Below are 21,797 nucleotides of genomic sequence, written 5' to 3'. Positions count from 1 at the left end.
TGCCTGTATGGAGAAATAATTGTAGATAAATTAAATTTTACTAAATCAACTGCAACTTTCTGCATTGATCTGTTAGAGGGCACCTCTGAATATCTGCTGCAATGTAATGTATTCTAGTAGCAAAGCTAATTTTGAGCAACTCTTCCATCAAAACATTGTGACTTTCCTACTAACAAGAGGACGTGGTTAGTTTAAAAATGTTATTAAGCAGCTGAACTTGGGGAAAAATCTGATTCTAATGTCAAGAAAAAAAACAATGCCAATTCTTGGGGTTGCTCTTACTACGACAATTTAGTGCATCACCCAGTAATCATTTCCAATGTCTAATTTTATGAGTTGCCATGTATTACGTGTTCTAATTTTCCAGTTGATCAAAAACCGTCACAAATTAAAGACTTAATGAAATCAAGTGTTAGGGTCTCAAGAGAGTAACTGTCCATATCATTGCCTTCAATGAAAATAAATAAATGACATCCCACATAATCTTCCCATCACTTCAATGATTTGTTGGAAAGGAACAACAACCAGAGCCTTTATTATGACCCCATGCCCCCCCGTGGACCTGTTTTAAGTTTTTGACCTCACTGATCTTCCACCTGTCCTGCCAAAACCTGTCATTTTGGACTCAATAGAGTTGCTGTGGTCGGTTTTGACATGTGAGTGCGTCAAACTTTAATAGACAGGGTGTCCTATACAACTCATGTTTATGCTTGCAAGTTGTTGTGTAAATCAGTTGCATCTTTTTTGTATAAAACAGTGATTCAATACACTGTTGAATAATTATCCGGTGCACAAAAACCTTTCAGGTTTCATCTTTTTAGGGTAAAACTTAAAATCCCAATTGTTTGGGGGATAGAATCATACTCTCCTATTCTACCATGTCCTAGAAAACCAGTGTATCCTTTACTTACCATTAACAAACATTCAGTATTGCATGATTTATTATTGTTGCCACCTTTTTTTAACATTCTCACGTGTTTCTTTAGGAAAACACATTTTGAGGGATTGTAAAAGCAAAGACTAAATATGCGTGGGCACAGAAGTGTCCCGTCTGACAAGATTCCTGAAGAGACAACTTGTCCAAGCAAGACAAGCGGGTTAGAAAATGTAACAGAAATAGTAGTTCACATTTGTGTTTTTTTTCTTTCTTTTTTTTTTTTAAACTTGTTTTTGTTGAACCACGCATAGAAATGCCACTAAATACATGGAAGTACATGCGTTCCATTTTGAGCAAACTCAGTATTTCACAGTCTAAAGGCCTTCTGCCCAGCCGGGGGCAATCCTTGCACAAGCAAAGTAGATGAAATAAAGTTATATTGATTATTTGAGTGGTTTATAAATGAAACAGGCATTTAACAGGTGCTGTTTATGCAGTTGTAAACATGTAGCCATGTTACATAAAAAGAACAAGAAAGGAGTAACGATTCTTCTCATAGAGACACCAATGCAAAGATTTGTTCACATATTTAAACTTTGGCTTTTCTTCTTATGTGATTTCCATATGTATTAACTGACAGATTTCTATAAAGAGGTCTTTAAAAATCTTCAGACTGACCTAGTTTCGCCTAGAATCTCGATTTAAATATTTTCAAGGAAATTTCTGACAGATGATTTAAAGATCCTGACAGACCTCCTCCTCTCCAGTGTTGTTGTAGTGTCTATAAGTCAACACTAGAGGGCGACAGATAACCGTCAAAGAAGGATTAAAATCAACATTTTCTAAATAGTCTTAATATTTGTGATGTTCAAGATTACGGCAAGGTTATCAGGACTCGAAGTTCTTTCTTGTAACTTTTTATTTCAGGAACAAATTGCCATTCAGAGTTTCATTTTCATCCCATCTCGTTTTCGTCCGTTTGGAATATTAGATTTCTGAGTAAGCGTGATTCCAAGCAACACAAATCTTATAATTTACTAAAAACGAATACAGTGCTGAAATTTACATTATAAAAAGCTAAAGAATTTAAATACTTTTCAGAATAAAAACAAGTATTTTACTTTTAAAATTAGAATTTGCCACTCTAATTTAATATTGTAGAAATACGGACACAAGTATTGCCACAGAGTGTATAAATAAGACATATTCTATAGAAATAGTTATAATCTGTGAAAATATATATATAGAAAAATATAATAAAAAATAGTAAAAAAATCACGTCATAATTTATAGTCTAACGACGATTAATGGTTTCAATGAATGAGGAGGGCTGAGGCCTCGCCCCTCCTCCTCCTCCTCCTCCTCCTCCTCCCCGCCCTGCTCATCCTGAGCTCCCATCTCTCCTCTTCATCCTCCCGCTCGTGTTTTTTTTTCTCCCTCTGACCCGCTGTTTCCACTCGGGTTTTTTTTATTGAATTAATTGTTATTTAAAAAAAAAGGACGCTTTTCCACGGGACGGTCCTGGGAAAGAGCGGCGTCATGAGGCAGCAGCAGCGGAAACAGACACCGGCGTTTTGACGCAGCTCCACCGAGAGTCCACTCGCGGAGGGGGAACCGAACCGAACCGAGCCGAAAAGAGCCGAATCACCACTCGCCGCCACACCACGTAACGCATGACCGTCTCGAAGGTGAGTGGAAACCTCCACGGCGTTTTTCGCTCGCCTGTTTTCCGGTCACGCGTGTAGTGGACGGGTGAAAGTAGCCGTCTATGTGTGTGTGTGTGTGTGTGTGTGTGTGTGTGTGTGTGTGTGTGTGTGTGTGTGTGTGTTTTGGGTGAACCGCGTGGCAGCTTCGCTTTCTAACGACCGTAAAGAAACACCGAAAGTAGTCCCACTTCGAGAAGCAGGTGAAGGCAACTAACTCCATAGTGGGACGCAGGTGGGAATGATGCTCTGTGTCTCCACGCCGGTGTGTTTTTGCTCATTTTTATTTGAAGTGCAAAGAAAAGTTTCCGGTAGAAGATGTCTTCAGTTATCCGAAGCTGGATAATCACCCTAGAGTTTTTCCTGCGACGTACTTCAAAAAACAAACAAAGATAAATATATAATTACATTGGGCAGCAGGTAGTGATGTAATACATCATCTGACCTTTAGGGGGCGCTAAAACGCCCTGCTGATAAACACAATTGTTTTCTTCATGCTACCCTAGTTTTTAAATCTATTCAAAATAATTCCTATGATTTAGCACGCAGTGATTTCAATTTCACTTATTTCCTTGAATCCTGGTCGTGATCAGAATCAGCCTTATTGACCAGTGGTGTCGTTCACACATACAAAGAATTTAGCTATGGTTGACAGTTTCACCTCGCATTGACGTGGAGATGAGCGATGATTGGACAAAGAACATTGTACACAATTCAAAATACAAATTACATAGCGCCATGTTAGTTTTAGTACTAAGGTGAGCAAGGTTTGTTTAAGTAATAAGGTGATAAGCCATATGAGTAATGTGGTCAGTGAACTTGTTTAAAGATTCCATAAAATAATAGCGATTATCACGTACAAATGCTATTGTTAGTGCATGACAAGGAATGCAAGGTGCTATGGGGATCATGTATGAACTAGAGCGATGGCTTGCAGGAGAAAGCTACTCTTATGTCTGGTACTGTACAGTGACCTGTACCTCCTCCCAGAGGAGAGAAAGAAGAATGTGTTATTTCCTTGGTGTGATGGTTTCTGCAGTAATGTTTTGTGCCTGCATCCTAACTCTGAGGAGTGTATAGGTCCTGAAGAGAGGGTAGTTTGGCTATTGCTCCGTAGTCATGATTGTCACTTTCAAATTTTTCCTGTCTCGTTTGGTGGCCGAATCGACGATCACGAAGGAGCAGAGTGTAAGACTGAATCAACAGCTCCTGAGGCAGGTTGAACTTCCTGAGCTGGCTCAGAAAGTATAATGATAGTAAACGAATAGGTTGTTTTGTAATATTTTCTTCCAAATGTGTCCACATTTCCCATCGTTTAGGATAAGGAGAGTAGACAGGTTGACTTTTTATATCAGAAAATCAATGAAAAAAATGGTGGTCTTTTGAGCACAAATTTTGAAATATGTTTGACTTCAGCCAGAGGCCAGATATAGTAAATGTGTTAAAAACAAAACCAAAACTGATCTTTGACCATTTTCTGCTGGTGGAAGAAAATAAATGATGTGATGACAAATGAACCTAGAACCAGACAGTGGTGACTGGAATGTGGAAACAGGTTTCTCTAGCTCCAAACTAAATGACACAACCCAATCGAAATCAATTGAAGGCTCCAACTCGACATGGGAAACTAACCAACTTTGTTTTTGTATGATGAGATGGAGGAAATGAAGGACAACATCAATGTTTTTGGATGTCTTCCATGATACCACTTGTTATTATGACTTCAATCGTATGCTTTGTTGTTGCAAAAAAAACTGCTCTTTCTATTATTTGTTCGTGTTTGACCTCCATCTTTGTCATTTGGATTACTTTATTTATATTAGCTGAAAATTAACATAATTCCCCATTTGGATTCGTTTTTTTGTAGATGTAAATTTTAAAATGGCCCAAACCTGGTTAATCTGTTATTCGGGTGCAAAGTAATTTTTCCGAGCACAGATCGTGATCAACAGCCGTTCTTTATTTTGTCTTGAAAATTGACTTCAGCAGTGTTTTCAAAACTACCTGTGAATACATCACCGTGCACTTCTGCCCCCAAGAGACAGGTAAAATAAATAGCAGATTAAATGCTAATGAAAAGCTTTACATGTCCCAACAAGTAACAGCATCCTTAGATGCATTCTGAATCTTTAACCCTTGAATGTCACTGAAATGTCTGCAAACGCTGTCAATTGTCAGTGAAATCTATTATTTTAGCCCCATGGGTGGCTGTTTTGTGTCCGGTCACCACTTCACCAGATGGTTTGGACCCATTGTTTTTATCATTCTGGTCTGTATGGATGTAAACAAACTTAAGACAAAAGAAAAAGCAGTTCGAGAGCTCAGAGTGTAATGACCCGAGTCTAATGCTCACCACATGTAGAGCATTGGGAGAAAATGGAGGACTCAGTGCCAGGTGGTTCTTGTTGATAAGCAGGGTGGCACATCCCTTCCAAAGCAGCCCCTTGGTTGCACCTGCAGGCTGATTTTATCATTAAATTGTGTATTGATGATGGAAAGCTATTAAACTGTTTATTTTATCAAAGAGAACTCACAAAATAAGCAAATGACTGTTTGTTGGATGCTTTTGGATGCATGTTTCTGCATGAGCCATATCATCAACTATACTTTACCTTCTCCTAAAACGAAGATTCTGTTGGTATACCAGCACTTCAGCATCATCAACATGTATAAGCGGAATGTGGATTGTTATCTTACAGTGTGGTAATGGGCCTCAATATCAAAAAACACGGAGACCATAGCCGCTACGAGGAGTGTTGGGGCATTGAGGCAAATCAGTGGAATTTCAAGTATGGCGTTGTTGACACTATGCACACTGGCCCCAAATACTTTTTCTCAGGGACTTACATTCTGAAACAAGCTGTTGCAAAATAAGTTCAATTTTTGTGAGCATCACAATCATCTTAATTTGGTCTGCTTGGTGTATAAACAAACGTAAAGTTTCAGAAACAAATAAGTTAATCTGCATTCATGTTAGTGAAGGGCTCAACAGGAGGTTTGAAAAACATTAGATGCATTTCATGAAGCTCTGACTCTTGCATTTTGTGCTTGCTCTAAAATGCTGCACAATGATAGTTTCTGTCATATGTAATGTATCTAATTTTTATGTTATTCAAGCATAACTAAACAAGTTTACATAAATGAATGGAGCCCTGTATCCACACGTTAATGGCAGGCCCTCTAAATTAGAAAAAAAAAAAGAGCACCTTAGTGTCTCGCCATGTGCTTGGATTAATTTTCTGAATTTTTTTTAGTCCAAGCTGTATAAATGTGCTGGAACGGACTTCTGTAAGCAGCCAGCTCTCAAATAAAAGTTGGTAGATCTGTGTTGTTTTTTCTCCCTCATTGAAATATTCCACTGTGACTGGGGGTTGTTTTTCATTTTATTTTCATAAAGCTCATTACCACTTTTTCGAAGAAAGTTGAAACTCCAGGGGTAAAAGGTGATGTAACCAATGCACGTTTTTGTGAATTTGTTGGCTTTTCTATGCAGGTTTTTATATCTGCAATTAAAAATTTGCTTAAAAACTGTGTCTCTAGTCTCTTGGAATCCGCTTATATCACAGATCTAATAATGCATTATTCTTGAGCTGAGTTGCTACTTGCTAGAAAATTATAAAAATGTCTTAAAAGAAGTTTGCATTAAAAAAAAAATCCAGATACTTGGCTTAATCATTTTATACAGATTTAGAGTTTTAAGATTGGTGCAGAAATGTATAACACAAATTATATTAGAATGTATTAAGTGTTTGTTTTTTTAGTTTGTTACACTCATATATGAAGGGCTAATCTAAGCCATGTCCATGTTGTAATTTTATATTTCCTAGTTGTGTTACCTTTTTGCATTGACAAAGGTGAGCCATTTTTCCGCAAAGGGTAGCAGTGTGCTGCGCTACTGGGGAATGAGGCTTGACGTTTCGAGTTGTTCGGAGCGTTGCAGTGTCATGCCAGCACTGGATCAGTGTACTCAGGCCTATGATCATCCTAATGGCAAACACTTGCCAAAGTAAGCATTAGACTAATGAGTTTTCAACACACTTTCACTGTGGGGAATGGAAAACTCCCTGCCAAAATAAATTTAATTTCTTGTCGGTGCCTTTTGAACTGTAGAAAATCCATCTTGAAGGACTTAATGAGGAGTTCGTGGTGTGTGTGATGACACTTTAGTCTCCTCTGTTTATCCGTGCCCAGTCTGTAGTAAAACCCGTGTTACACTTTCATGTCAGGTCACAACACACTAACTTATACCCGCGGTATGTTACCACACACTGTTAACCTGTTACCTGAAATTTTCCCACTTTGACTTATCTCTTTCCTCAGAGACGGATACATTCTTCTCAGTTTATCTTGTACTATATCGTTCTGTCACGTCAAAACTAGGACAGGTTTCTGAGCTGATGTGAGCTGCTGGTCGAAGGTATCAAAGTCTAACCTGTTGTAATAACAGCTTAGTGAAGGTGTGCTTTGATGCAAACATGACCCTGAACCTGATGTCCTGGTTCTTATATCCCTACAGCCAATATGTCTCTGTCTGGCTGCTGTTGTGCAATAATGTGATTGCTGACATTAAGAGGTAGAAGCTGTACTGTTGATTATGCCACAAGTGTGTTGTTCAAGATCAAACTTTGAGTCATGTACCACGGCAGACACACACTTGTAATCAGTGCAGAAATTTGAAAGCTAAAATGGACTGGTTGCTTCACCATATTCTATATACAATAGCACTAGAGTTCCTCAATTAGATTTTTTTCCCCATGAAAGAAAGCTCTTACGAGATGTCACACTGAGCAGTTCCCTCATTTGCAGACCACACAATTGACTGAGAAACCGACCTGCATGTCTGTCCACTATGAGAGTGTGATGGTCCAAAGTGAAGATCAGCAGTGTTTCTGGCACAGAATGTGTCACATCTTTGGCATATTGACAGACTATTAGTACTGAACACAAACAGATGTGTCAGAACCAGTTTAGAGGCCAGCAGTTGGACCATGAAGTTCTGGAGAAAAAGAAAAAAACAGCCGTATGAATCAGAAGGTTGAAAATAGCGAAACATGTTCACAGAGCTCAAGATGACATCAGTTTTAAACATTGTCTCATTAAACTGCATACTGATTGCTTGCTGATTTTTAGATTATTTTCTTGCGCCTTTTAAGGTAATACTTTGTACATTTGAAAATTGTTCTCCTGACGATTTGTAGTCATGTCATTGCAGCTTTTTATTTATTTTTCATTTTTTGGTGATTGATTGAAGGCAGAAATTACATAGCATATAAATTCTAACAAAATTAAAATTGAACAAACATGCTACCATTTTTAAATAGATCCTTGGATGGATATAGACATATGTCGTTTCCCAGCTTTCTCAACATTTTTCTGTGAAGTAAACTGAAATAAGTAAACGATTAAAATGCAATTTGATTTGCGGTGTAAACAATTGTAGATACAGTAAAGACAGCATTTACTAACAGCACGTGTTTGAATTTAATTACTTCTCAGTTTGTGTTGTAACTGAATCGATTCTTGAAAAAAATCACAATAAAAAGTTGCACATTGTTTTTACACAAGTAGTAGAGGAAGACCCTCTGCTCCTTAATACGTTACAATGAACTTTTAGCATTTGAATGCAGTCCATTATATAATCTTAAGATCATCTTCCACATTTGTTGAGGAGGAACAGAGTTCAATAAAGAAGAAAAAAAATTGAAAACAAATACATGCACATGAAATTTCAGTGCCCTTAGAAACATCACATAGAAAAAAACATCTATGTAATATTGCTTATTGCGTAATACAGATTTTGTTTTCTTTCTATAAGCACATCTGTTGCACACAAAGGAAGCAATTCTGCTTTAAATGCACAGGAGTTTGCAAACATTTTGTTGGTGCATGTTAAGGATGATTACTCTACTTGTCCTTACAATGGTTTGGAAATCCTAAAATGCTCTTATCTAAGAGGAGTCTGCATGTGACTGAAGAGCCTCTCACAGTTATTGTCCTACCACACAGCTTCCTTATTGGTGCAGCTCTGGTTGTGTCCGTTGTCACTGCAGTTCCATTAATGACTTTAAAACAAACAGCTTAGGGAAAACTGTCACCCTTGTACGTCTTGTATTCATGGTTACGTCACTCAGATCAGTCGTGGCAGGTCGTCCTGCACATTTCTGACATGACAGCTGTCTATGTGCGGATTATCTGTTGCTGCTCCCACGTGGGGGCGCAGCTAGGGGATTATGTAAAAAGAAAAAAAATAAACAAAAAAATAGAGTGTGGATTTGTTCAATGTCAAGCACTCCTTGGCTGGCTATTCATTGGGTAAATGGGGGCTGGTATCAGATGTATAAAAGACGACACCCTAAAAAGATTGTCCCTCCCCCCCCTTGTTACTTGATTACAAGGTCACATCCTTTTGACACACGAGACAACCAGCAATGTACAGAGTACATTGACCAATGTTAACAATATGCTTTGAGGAAGTTTAGCATTGAAAATAAAACCTCTAAGCCAAGCCAGCTTTTTTAGATTCTATAATTGTACTGATTTATCTCAATACCCTGTTGAGATAAAAGTGTGAGTATAAGTGCACATTGGCTTTGCCATACCATGATTTACCTGTAAATTTGATTGTGATGCAGACAACGGGACTAGGTTTTTCTGTTTTTCCAGAACTCATTTAAAGTTAAATTAATCTGGAAATTATAATACCCCCAGAATTTCAGTCCCCCAACTTTAAATTACTTGGATACTCCTTTCATATTATTTAGAATTATTAGGAGTACAGATAACTGTAAACATTAAATAAGTGTTAAAATCTATTTTAATCTAGCACTAATAAGAAAATAATGCATCCTGAGTTGTCTGCAAGATATTACGATGTGCAGTAAGTTATTTCAGTTTCCAACGTTAAAATTTAGAAATATAAACAAATTAAAGGTTTCAAAATGAGTTGTTGTTTGAACCCTCTCCCTGAATTAGATATGTGAAATTTCTAATTAAGGGTGACAGAAATTTTAATATGGAACATTTCACAACAGCAATAATGCTTTGGATTTTTTTTCCGTATCATTTGTGATACACCATTATGGTGTCCAAATAAATGCTAAATGTAGAATTGATTATCTAACTTATTAGATCCGCTCCAAAACAGGGCCTCTGTAAATCCTAATATTAATTCCTTTCCCTTTTCATCCAGTCCTACGTCCAATATATGTTTCGCTTTTTTATTGAGGTAAATCATTAGTGACAGGATGTTATTTATTCAAGCCTTTCAGACCTTGTTGTTTCTTAAGGGTCCTGATCATGAGGCAGATGGGTCTGCAAAGTCTGATTCATTATTCATGGGGAAAAGTGGAGGGCTACCTTCTCTGCTGTGCATGTACACACTTGCATTTGTGTGCGCGAACATGTGTGTATGTGTGCATGTAAACGCTAACCAATATTGATTCCTGAAACCCAAAGTGGCCCTTCTGTCTGTAGTTCATAAAGTGTACTTTCAGAGCAAGTGCAAGTTGTCCAACAATTTGGCCCATGACACAAAACAAAACCATATTTATTGCCTATCATGTTAGTTGAGTTTCTGTTGTATAAATATTACATTTGTGTGTGTTTTAATTCTGGGAGGTTACCTTAAGAGTTGGCCCCTTCTAGCGATGATGATCACATTTAAACAAAATATCTGCCCACATGTAAGATAATAAGATAAAATGTTATAATTTATGTAGGTTTTATGCTTAATATGTATTTATTTAACTTTAAATCACATTATCTCTCACTCAAATCACACAGCAATTATGAATATATTTCAGAAATCAATCATTCATTCAGCTTGTGACACTGCATTGTAGCAGAAAGTGAGCCAATGTGACAATTCATCTGTACGTGCAGAAAAAAAAACATAGACATCTGAGAGAATCTCCCCTATATACAATTATTTGGGTAGACAAATGGTCTGCCGCATATACATGTTTTTTGTCATTTGTGCACTACTTACCACTCTGCCACTCACATACATGAGAATGGACTACTGAATAGTAAGGCTCTGCTGCATCTATCCTTTGTGATCACCTGATGTATCAGCTCAGTGAAAAAAGTGGCACATGGAGCCCATCTGTGTCTCGTAGAACATTGAACTATTCCCTAACATAACCTTATATAAATTGCAGGACTTATTTCAGCACCATCTGGTCTTGTTTCCATGCAGTTGTCATATTCTTCCACTTTATATTCGCAGCGGACTATGGTGGGGCCACTTTGATGAAGAAAAAGCAACCTAATGGGATCACATACACCTATATCACCCTGTCTCTATAATACTGTAAATTACCATGGAGGTGATCTGCTCCTGCACAAAAGCCAGCTGTTGTTTGCAGTGCTCTCTGTCAGTGTCATGTATAGGCACAATCTTTGCGGAGATGTGTGCATGAATCATTGTTTGAACAGTGGCCTGAAAGCAGATATGAAGACTGTATCACAGGTGCTAAAACAAATTACAAGTAAGTTGTCTTATTTTTGAATGACTGCCTTTCCATTTACAGAAATGCTTTCTTTGCTGAGTGCATCGACTCTTTATTGTTCACGAGCTGCACGTCCTGTGTGTTGAGTATCATAACACATTAATGCTGTTGGTCAATACAGTGATCTGATTAGCCGTGGCCTCCCTCTGCTTGATAGTAGCTTGTACGCTGCAACAGTGCTGCGTCTGTGTACTGTTTATAAAGGAGCTGAGCCCATATAAAGACGAGCTAATCCCCTTGAGTCCCAGAAAGTGAAACTCACCTTGACTACTGTTACTATGGTTAGAAGGGATGGACTACCTTTATCTGGTGAGGCTCACTGACACTATTAATTGAAGTGACAAGGATCACTGTTTCTTGTTTTGTTTTCTGGAGAAGCTCTTTGCTAAATATCATTATCTGGCCTTTCCGTCATGTAACATATATCAAATAAACGACACTCAACAAATAGATTCTGGTGAATGTGTGTCTTTAGTTTCCTTTGGCAGAGCTGCTTGAGCTAATTTTAGCGCATCAACCCTTATTTTGTGCTTTGGCATGTTCCTTTCCCTTTGAACCTAATTCTTTTTAGCTGGCGCTTTAGCTGCAATCTCCACTGACTGTGTCTCTTTACTTGGTCTAATTAATACAAGAGAAATACACACATATTAGTTATAGCCCCAGACAATATTCAGGAGTATACAATACAATATCCAAGGACTTGCCCACATGATTATAATTATTCAGTTGATTCATGCTTAGGGCCCCGATTGACTTGTATGCTGACTGATCCTTTGACTGCTAGATGTTAAATTTTTCATGTAATTGTCAAGTGTGAAACAAAGAAAAGTAATAAAGTCCTAACAGATTTTATTATGTTCACCAAAGCAAATGAAGCATTTCTCTCTGATGTAACTCCAGCAGTTGTTGGCTGTATGTCCTAGACTCTGTGCCAAAGTGAAGGTAAGCAGGTGGGTAAGGCTGTGATATCACCACTTGGGAATTGTTTCAGACATTATTGGTGTGAAGCAGGCACGAAAGAATGGCTCGCACTGTACAAGCATTTTGACATGGAGCTGAGATCATCATGTCCTATAGCTGTCCTTCTGATAAAGCATTGCAGACATGATTATTGTCCAATTACCTAGTCCCTCCAGTCTCCTCTGTTGATTTATCAGTTCTCAGTCTCATGTTGCTATATAAAATCTTGAAAAAAAAAAAAAAATCTTAAAGGGTTGACATCTTGGCAAAGATGGTACTTTGTGGGTGACTCAGTACCACACCTTTACTGTTGAAACACAAGTAGGTAGCTACAACTCGACCATGAGATATACAGGACTTAGGGATTCATTCCTGTTTCAGTGGTGCTACTCTCTTACTAAGCAGATAACAGAGAGTGCCATACATATATTGCATTTTAAATGTGATTTAATGATTACATTAATTGAAAAATAATTGAATTCTGATTCAGATTACTGTTAATGTATCCAATACATACAATATGTGTTGTACATACAACAAGTGTTAATTTTCAGTGTGAAAGAGTGAAAACATCAAAAGTAAAAAAATACATCTAAACCATCTTCTCTATCAACCTAAAAAAACATTGTTGGTTTAATTTTATTTGAGAAAAAAAAAAAGGTCAACTGTATAAATCTGAAAAGAGACAGTCTTTTTTTCTCACAATATAGATATCATATTGTGAGATAGATTCTATGACGTCCGTGCCGTTTTGACCAAAACGCTGGACTTTTAGTCATACTTTTGTAACCATTCTTGGGATGTTTTTCAACATGTTATTTCATTACTCGATCAGTAAATAAATAAATGGTATAAATATATAATTTGATTGTATTTCTGTCTATAATAATATTCAAAACATTAAATACTGATCTTTTGTCTTTTGGTTGCTACCACAACTGAATTTTATTGTGAGAGCTGGGCTAGTGTTTGCATGATATAACGTTTCTCTCCAACAATTCTATGAGATAAATTTTGGTTCATTTAGTTTTTGTAAAAATACAGGTTTTACACTTGCTTTTCTGTTGGAAAGTACTAATATGTCCTATCCAAGAAGGATGGAATATTTCAGAAGCCACCCTTGTTTGCATAGAAAACTTATGAAGAAATTATGGCTTCTAATCTGCACACACTGAAGCATAGAAACCTGAACAGGAGAAATGTGAATATTTTTGATTATTGGAAACATTTAAAGTGTTATCTGCCTCATATTTTGAGACGAACTAGGAACTCACTTGACAAAAAAGGTGTCTCCCGATTCATTCTGAATTTGCTTCCCAAATGACCATCCTGTGTACTCTGGGTTCTGATGACCTATCCAATTATTGACTGAATCTGTCTGGGCAAATGTCTGTCTATAGCCCTGCATTATTAGATCACTTGAAGAGCACTTGATTGTTTACTCCCCTCAGTGTACTTGAGTAAAATGCCTAATCCCCACTAGAGCCATTTAAATTAAAGCACAGGACTGCACATGACAGTGATACAGGTGTCCTGCAGTCACAACCCAGTCAGACAGCTAAATAGAAATGACAGAGTGAGAAAGGAAGGTCACTGCAATGCTGTGTTTTCAAAGAGCAGCCAAATATTAGTCTGCGCAGGTGTGATTAGAGAGCAAGCCCCTTTGGACAGACACTATTAGGACTCTCTCCCTGTCTTTATGGATCAGCAGTCTCAACTTTGACTCAAAACAAGTGGCTTGAATGAAAGGAAACTGGGTAACAACAACTACCTTAGTCTGTGGCTGATTGTTTCTTGACAAATCTTTTGGTAAAATGATAAGGGCGTCTCAGTTTATGGCTACATTGTGTTTCTACATAATTTCTTTACACTAATGGTTAGTCACTGTCATGTGAAGTACTTTTTTCTGCATTCAAAATAATGCTAAATGAAATATAGAACAGTTGAGAAGTTAAGTAAAGGTTTTTCCACTTGTAAAAAGTTTTTGCAAGTTGTTTTTAGGAATTTGGAAGCAGTGCAAGAATATTTTTATGATTGTTTTGAGAGAGTTTTGAAGCCAATTTGTTTTAAACAGTCTGTTAAAATAAAATTGCATTGATTATAATACAGTACAATGTGGAGTACTTTGTTACAGACCTCTTGGTCTCAAGTGATTTTTTACCTCTGTTCAGTTGATGAGCATCTCAGGGATAAAATAACAGAAATTTGCACTTTGAGTGCTCAACTTGCATCAGAAGAATTGCAAACAAACTACTCACAACTTTGTGTGGAGGTGAAGTGCATGTTTTGGATAAATTCCATTAACTTTAGTGTTTCTGCTTTCATAACACTGGTCTTGGTGCTTCATTTAAGGTCCTTTTGGTGCAGTTGGTATTTCTAGCTCGATTCGAAGTTGTCAACGCCCCTCCCCTTTTCCCTCTTGAATGTTTGGATGGATAGATAAATGGTTGTGTAGGACACTACACAATAAGTTCCAAACCAGAAGACTGTGTCACATTGAGATAGGATAGTGCCAATTTTACCCGGTCAGTCTATAGGAAAGACTTTTCATGAAATGAAAAATATGTGTATGCTCATGCATTTTTTAAATAGAATAGAATAATCATTTAATCATCTCACAGTGAGGATATTTCAATTCATGCAGCAGAAAGTGGAGCAGAGGTGGTTAATAATGTTCAAGCAGTAAGATATAGAAATATCTGAAAAAGTATAACAATAAAGAAAATAAAAGAATATAAACAGTGTAAATAGATTAACCGTGGCATTTTAAAGTTGTAGCGTTGTATGTTAATATTTTTTTCAGCAACTCCAATGCTTGTCAGACATAATCATTTACAGATCTCCAAATATTGTGATTGTATCTTGCCTTTTACAAACAGGCATGCACATTTGTGAAACATCAAGAATTGATCAGCCTCTGCTCTCCACCCCTGTTTGATCACGTGAAGGCCAGCTGTCAGCAACCGTTTTTTTTCCCCCATGACTGATTGCTCTCTTATCGACCTGTCAGACAGAGCGCTTCTAACCTCTAGTGCAAATGTGCCATTACATAAGGTTTCACTCTGACTTACATTTATTATTGTCATTGTCAAACTGAAGCCAAGTAAGTGGGGTATGGCTGTTTGTTATTCTGGCATACAAATGAGCCAATCTATCATTATGCACTGTTATTTGTTTCCAATTGATAGAGCTAAGTTTTAGGAATTTCAAGTTCGACAGCATTTAGAGGTTGTCAGGGGAAATGGGTGAATGTGTTGTGGAAAAAAAAAACCTTAGCGTTCATTAGTATTAACACATCTATCATGTAAAGACGGACATATCATCTACAAATGAGTATAGTATCTGTTGGTGCAGCAAGATGGCAAAGCTGAAAACGTTATGGTTTCTGTTTGTTGTCCGCCCGTCATGTTTGAGTGCCCTTGCACTGCAAGCAGGTAAACGGTCCATGTTGGTCAACACCAGAGTATGGAGGGAAAGGCATGAAAATTTCTGCTGGCAACACCGGTATCCATGCAGTATCTGAGGTCTCATTGCCATCAGACAGATTATCTCTGTTTAGATAAATGGGATCTGTTGGTGTGAGTTGCCAAAAATGAAAAATCTCAAGGCTGAGAAATCTGCTCACTCTGGAATATAATGGAGCAGAATGGAAACCCGGTTTGTAAAAACAATTTACTACTTTCCTTGTCGTGCAGTTGTACGGGTATAGTTTGGTTAAAAGAGCATACTATATACTCCCAACATTTTGATGAATGAGAAATGCAGTAAAAGCCATTCTGGAACTCACCATTTAATGCATTTTATCAATTATTAACAGAACAATAAAACAAGGACGAGAATTGAGAGAGGAAACACGGTACGCTGTGATTACGCCATTTGCATCTAAATCCACCTTCATACCACTCTACATGATTGCTTCAGTTGAATTCCTTTTTGATTTGTTTGATGAATATCTTCGTTAATCTTAACTAAAAAGTCTTTGTTCTTGTGCAACAAGGTTTGAAGTGCAGCCTTAGTATTTCTATCCCTCCCGCCCTCTTGACCCATCCATGGACTGAGTCAGAAATCCTGATTGAGCAAACTGTGGAGGAGTGACGAGAGGGAACGGCACTCCTAGAAGGAGCGGGAATGTGATTACCTGCTGCTCTTTTGCTCTCTCTCCTTCTAGTCACCTCCCCTCTGAGGGAGTGTACACACACTCCTGCTCTCTCACCCTGCTTGTCCACACATGTATTCATCCCCATGCTGCATACGCAAACACACAAAAACACAAACACACACACACACCATCCTCTATGATTTCCAGGACTGTGGACATCACAGAAGAGGAGCTAATTTTGGTTTTTAGCTTTTGTGTGTGGTAAAGAACTGGCTTACTGTATGTACTTTTGCAACATTTTTTTCTTTCTTTTTTTTTTTAATTGGAGGTTTTTTGTTATTTTTTTTACATCTTTCCCGTGGTACCTCCTCACTCAAGGACAAATATCACAAACCTGCTCCCAGTTTTGACTTTCTCGTCAGGGTGAGTTATGCCTTTTCCACACTTCCGCTTGATCAGTTGCATTTTTCTCTCGTATCCGTATTTGTCTCCTAATTTCTCCAGAGTCCATTTGTTTTTGAGTGTTCTCTTGAACTTAACATTCCACCATTGATCTTTTAGTCTTTCAACTCTGGAGTCCACAATTGCGTGTGTGTGAGCTCACCTTTCCCCCTGGCAATTCATACAGCGGGTTGGGGGGTGTTTGAGCACGTAGACGAGACAGGCTTGAACAAGATGAATCTCTTCTTTACACACAATTTTGCCTGAGTCTGCATATTTTAGAATGTTCTCCCTGCGTGTTTTCTTGAATTGTAGTCATTCTCATATTCTCATAACTGCTTTTCCTGAAACTTGGATGAGGAGCTACTCATTCCCTGCCATAAGCGTGGACGTATCTTCTATTTTTGCTGAAAAATAAAAGGTCAATATGAAATTGAAGCTGTTCCACAACAGTAATAGTGACATCATTTGCGGTCCCTGTCTAGTCATCTCAAACCTCAAATGTCTTTTTAAGGAGGCGTCCACCCTGTAAAACACTACCATTGAGTGAAATATGTGATTTTGGGTTTGAATCACAGTCAGTTTGAGGTCTTTTCATTAACCTTTGTCTTCTGGTCCTTGTTTAGTTTTTTTTTAGCTTCGAGCATGTGGTGTAGTGTGTGTGTATACTGAGCCCAAATAAATTGCACGTAGTATTGAATTCTGACGCTGTTGAGTAATGAATGATGTGTGTGACTGTGTCAGGTATGACATCAGGCTTTATAAGTCCTTTCTGATCATATATTTTTTTTTTACACCAGGCAAATTACAGCACTTGAGTAAGGTCACAAAAATCTTTGCTTTCTTATTTTTTTAAGCTTACAGTTTCTCCCTCAGAAACAAAGATACATCTCTATTTAAAGTAAGCCCTCTTATTGATGGCTTACACTATGAGTCATGACATCTGTCTTTATTCGTCAATTATATATTTGTGTTTTATTTCCTGTGGACATGCATGTATTTTTCAAAAAAAATTATAGAAGTGTAAAGCAAGTATACCCAGTTGAAAAATGCTTTGCTCTTCATTCATCTTAAAAGGAAAGTGGAAAATTGGACAAGATTGGGCAAAGTAAAATCTATTCAGCTTATTTGCGAGGCAGCGCAATGACTTTTGATGCCCTGCAGGCAGAAATATTTCACATCTCCTGGCTGTATTTCAGCAACATGCACTCTTCTGCTTCACACCTAGTTTCAGGGTGATGTAGTTTTCCCTTCTTGTGTCCTTCTACACAGATAGTCTGTCAGTTTTTTGTTGCTTTTTTAGTGGTGTTGGAGGGTACGTGAGAGAGGTATCACTCGTGAGAGAACAGGAATGATAACATGAATAAGCGACCGATTGATCACTTTTGTAATCCAAGTAATGCACTTACAGTGAAGAAACTAAAAAAAAAAAATTGAATATGTGTGATGGAAAGAAAACAACTTTGTGCTGATGATACAACTCACAAAGAAACATTCAAAACTGTTTATACAAAATTGGAAAATGTATGGCTCATTTATAGAAGTACATTTTAAAGTGAAAACTTTTTTTCTGGCTTATGACAAGAGATTTGGGGTAAAATCTTTTTTTGTTTATAAGTTTGGAAAAATGTATGAATATGATATGATTCAAATATGGGAACCCACCACAGGGAGATTAATTCAATAAAGTCCTACCTTGGTATTTCTAATGGTTGTCTTTGACACTACAGGCTATAGAATATTTTAAGTGATGAGCAACTTTGAACTCGGTGACCATTTAATTGGATGTCATTTGAGTTTCATCCTGTATCATAGTCCCCATTGTCCCTCAGCAACCAAACAGGAACTCCAAACTAGAGACTAATGAAGGTGTGATATGTTCATTTCGATGATGGTCAACCAGTGTAGTTTGTTTGTTACAGCTTTTCCGACAAGATATAGTGAAAAATACCACAGTAAAGCCATTTTACCGTTAATTCCACTTGAGTTTGAATCCATACACCTTTTAAACAACCTCCCATAGTAAAGGAATAGTTTGAACTCATCTGATAATCTAAATTGATGGCAAACATCTGCAAAAACTGATTTAAAGCTTAACTGACTGAATGATTACCCTGAAGTGATGTACATGAAACTCTGGCAGGATTATAGACAGTTCTCTGGCATTGATTTGATGAAACAGAAACTGGAAAAAAAAAAGCATGTTTGTGGATATGTGCCTGATGACGTGAGTACTTGTACAGTACATAGGAATCTTCTTGTAGATGCTGCACTAACTGTTGCTGCTTTCTGTTTCATTTCATTGGTAATATATGCTCTGCAGAAATCTAAGCAGCTCTTCAGGTAAACAGACTTTACACCCATTCACATGTACTCCATCGCGGTGACCAAGTCCTTAGATTACCAATGTGGCTGTTATCCTTTTGCAAGAGGTCAAGTATCCAGCAGCACTTGTAGTTGTATAAAAAACAACTTTTCTGTGAGTGAGATCAACGTGTTTCGACTGTCTTTCATGACGATGAAGATGACAACACATCTCACAATGACATTATCAAGGTTGCACTTTTTTAACGATTTTTCTTACCCTTTACTTGAACCAATTTATGCCTAACCTCATGTTACCTAAACTCACAACTTAGCCCTAAACTTAATAAGAACTACATGAAAGTCATGGTAAGTAGTACATTAGCATAACAATCTCATTATCCCCAAATGTTCACATTCAGTTAGTAAAACCCCTTTTTAAAGTCCTTTCTAAGTACAGAAAGATGCATAGATTCGCTATTCATTTTTGTACATGAGGTAAATCAACATTTGTTCACACCTGTACATTCCTCGTCTTGAATTTCACTTTGAGAGTTGACAAAAAAGCCATCCCATTTTCATACTCCGTGGGTTCTTACAGAGCGTGCTTGGATTTATAGGTTTAGGGCCTTCGGATTAGATGGCAAGATCACGATTGTTAGAACAGAAGACAGTTTGAAGTCAAAAAACTAGACGAAGACATTGATATGAAGATCAGTGGATGCGATGATATTAGTAGATTTGAAGCTTTAAAATTCTTGCCGGTCATAGCTTTGGGCATTCTGCTCCCGCAGTAACTGATATCTTAGTCACAAGGAGAGATTGAACTCTGTGCAGGAAGAGGTGAGAAGAGACAGGAGTGGCTGATGGCACTGGAATATGATGAGGGTCTTGAGTCAGCTCCAAGTGTGGAATATGTTTGTGTTTTGACATGCATCATGTGCATGTGCATCCATGCACAGGCTAAAATATATATCACACTCCCATTTTTTGGACACCAGATGTAACATATGTTGCTTTTTGAAAGTCCTACCTGTGTTTTGAATTCAATTCTAGTTTAGACTGTACTACAGTTACTGCTTTGACTCTGCTCTTGAACAAAAATAAAATTCGATCTCACGTTAAAGACAAGATCTTTCTTTGTTTTGTCAGACACTTTCTAAAGCCCCTCATGAAAAACGGCTTTCTCAGTTATTAACAAAGATGCGACTGTCACTGAATGTGAGTGACTTTCTTTTGATCAGCTGGAATCCAGTGTAAAAATAGCTGGAATATTGTTTTCGTCATCTGTGCTGCATAGAACAGAGAGAAACCACCCACCATGTTGCCTGCTGTGTACCTGCTGCCAAACACAGCTGAAAGGAAGCTGCAACTGGCCTGCCTTGTTGTTCAATGCAAAATCTCTTCTGCATTATGCAGATATTTGTGAATATCATAAACATGTGTTTTCCTTGTTTGTGATTTATACCCCACCTTGTTTTGATGAAATGTTGTTCTTAAACAGCTGGAGGCCACAAAATCAAATAATCTTCAATGTGGTATTGCAGCTTCCTATCATTGGCTGAACAGACGTCATACCAAGAAGGACAGCAACTGCTGTATAAAAGCCAGTCTCTGATCAACCCACATTATTGTAGCTTATCCGCTAAAGTCTCCTAAATAATGTACAATCAGTAACATATGTGTTTCCCTGCCTCTAAGCTTACTTAAAAGCCACCACAACAAAATTTTACCATGGAAGAGTGTGTTGCAGTTTGCAGGCTAGATTACTTACAAGCTGCTTTGCTGCAGCACATTTAATGGATTTTATGCATTTATCCTACAAATGATACTGGATGGATTCTAACACAGGTTCTACATTATTTTGTGCCCGTTGTGTACCGTGTCAAACAGAACCGCTCAAGGTAGCTGTCAATCAACCATGTCCATGACAGACACCCGAAGCTGACTTACTAAAGTCAGATTCATATTTCTCTGTCATCTCTTTTCTTACCAGTGCTTTTGGTGCTGTGGCATAAAAGATCTAAATCAGAATTGAGGCAGTGCAAACTCAGCAGTCAAAAATCTGTGTTTGAGTGCTCGCTTGATCCTCTCAAAGATGAAAGCTGAGAGACTCGCCAATGGGTCGCAATGCATCCTGAATATTTTTCAGGCTAAGTAGAGCACTAGACATAGAGCGAGGGCAAACATACCCAAAGGTCATCTGAGGTGATAGGAATTGCTGTTTCTAGACTTGTACTGTCAAGCAAACCACTGATGCTTAACCCCAAAGCACAGGCTGTAAATCCACGAAACACATTTGTAAATAAGCTATAGATTGTAAACGCTTGCATAAGACATCACAAACCAGTCTCTCTCAGCTTTGTTTGTTTGTTTTTTACATAACATTATACACATTCTCAGGTTTGTTTAAAAAAAAACGAATGAGGCAATGTCCTATATGGCCATTTGGTCTGTTAAGATGACTGGATGTTGACAACTTATTGGGCAGATTGGGCACTACGGTCATCAGATGACTTTGAAAGATGTCCAATGTGTACTTGGCTTCCAACCCTGAAAGCCTCTTTCTGGTCTTATAAGCCACAGCAAGACATGACTGTTGATTATATCCGCTCGGATTGTGTCCAGCAGGAGTGCTTGGTGGTGATGAAGGGAGTGGTTAACATTATTAATAAGATGAATGCCGCAAAATTTAGACTTTACTTTCAACAGTAATTTATTGGGTGTTCAAGCAACATCAATGTTCCACACGTTTTTTTTCTAAGAGGATATAGTCTGAATATTTGGGATGTTGGATTATTTATGAGACTCAAACCTTTTAGGACAAATCCTTGGATGAAATTGCAGAATTCGGTCGGAGAATGTTCAGTGTTCATTGACATTTTACAGACAAAGCTACTTAA

General features: G+C 37.7%; 1 protein-coding gene across 1 annotated transcript in view; it reads left to right on the top strand.

Moving 5' to 3' along the window:
- The first annotated feature begins 2,301 nt into the window (after positions 1–2,301).
- The window catches only part of coro2aa (coronin 2Aa), a 31,162-nt gene continuing 11,666 nt past the window's right edge, over positions 2,302–21,797 (top strand). Inside the window, exon 1 of the mRNA XM_086157288.1 lies at positions 2,302–2,565. Within this exon, the coding sequence (XP_086013414.1) occupies positions 2,551–2,565 (15 nt within the window). The 5' untranslated portion in view covers positions 2,302–2,550. The remainder of the gene's footprint in view (positions 2,566–21,797) is intronic.

This window comes from Fistularia commersonii, chromosome 12, assembly GCF_037954325.1.
Source record: "Fistularia commersonii isolate RoL2024-O1a breed Wild chromosome 12, RoL_Fcom_v1.0, whole genome shotgun sequence".
In the NCBI taxonomy this organism is placed as follows: Eukaryota; Metazoa; Chordata; class Actinopteri; order Syngnathiformes; family Fistulariidae; genus Fistularia; species Fistularia commersonii.
Note: the sequence above shows the minus strand (reverse complement) of the source record. Positions and strands in the feature narration are given on the sequence as shown.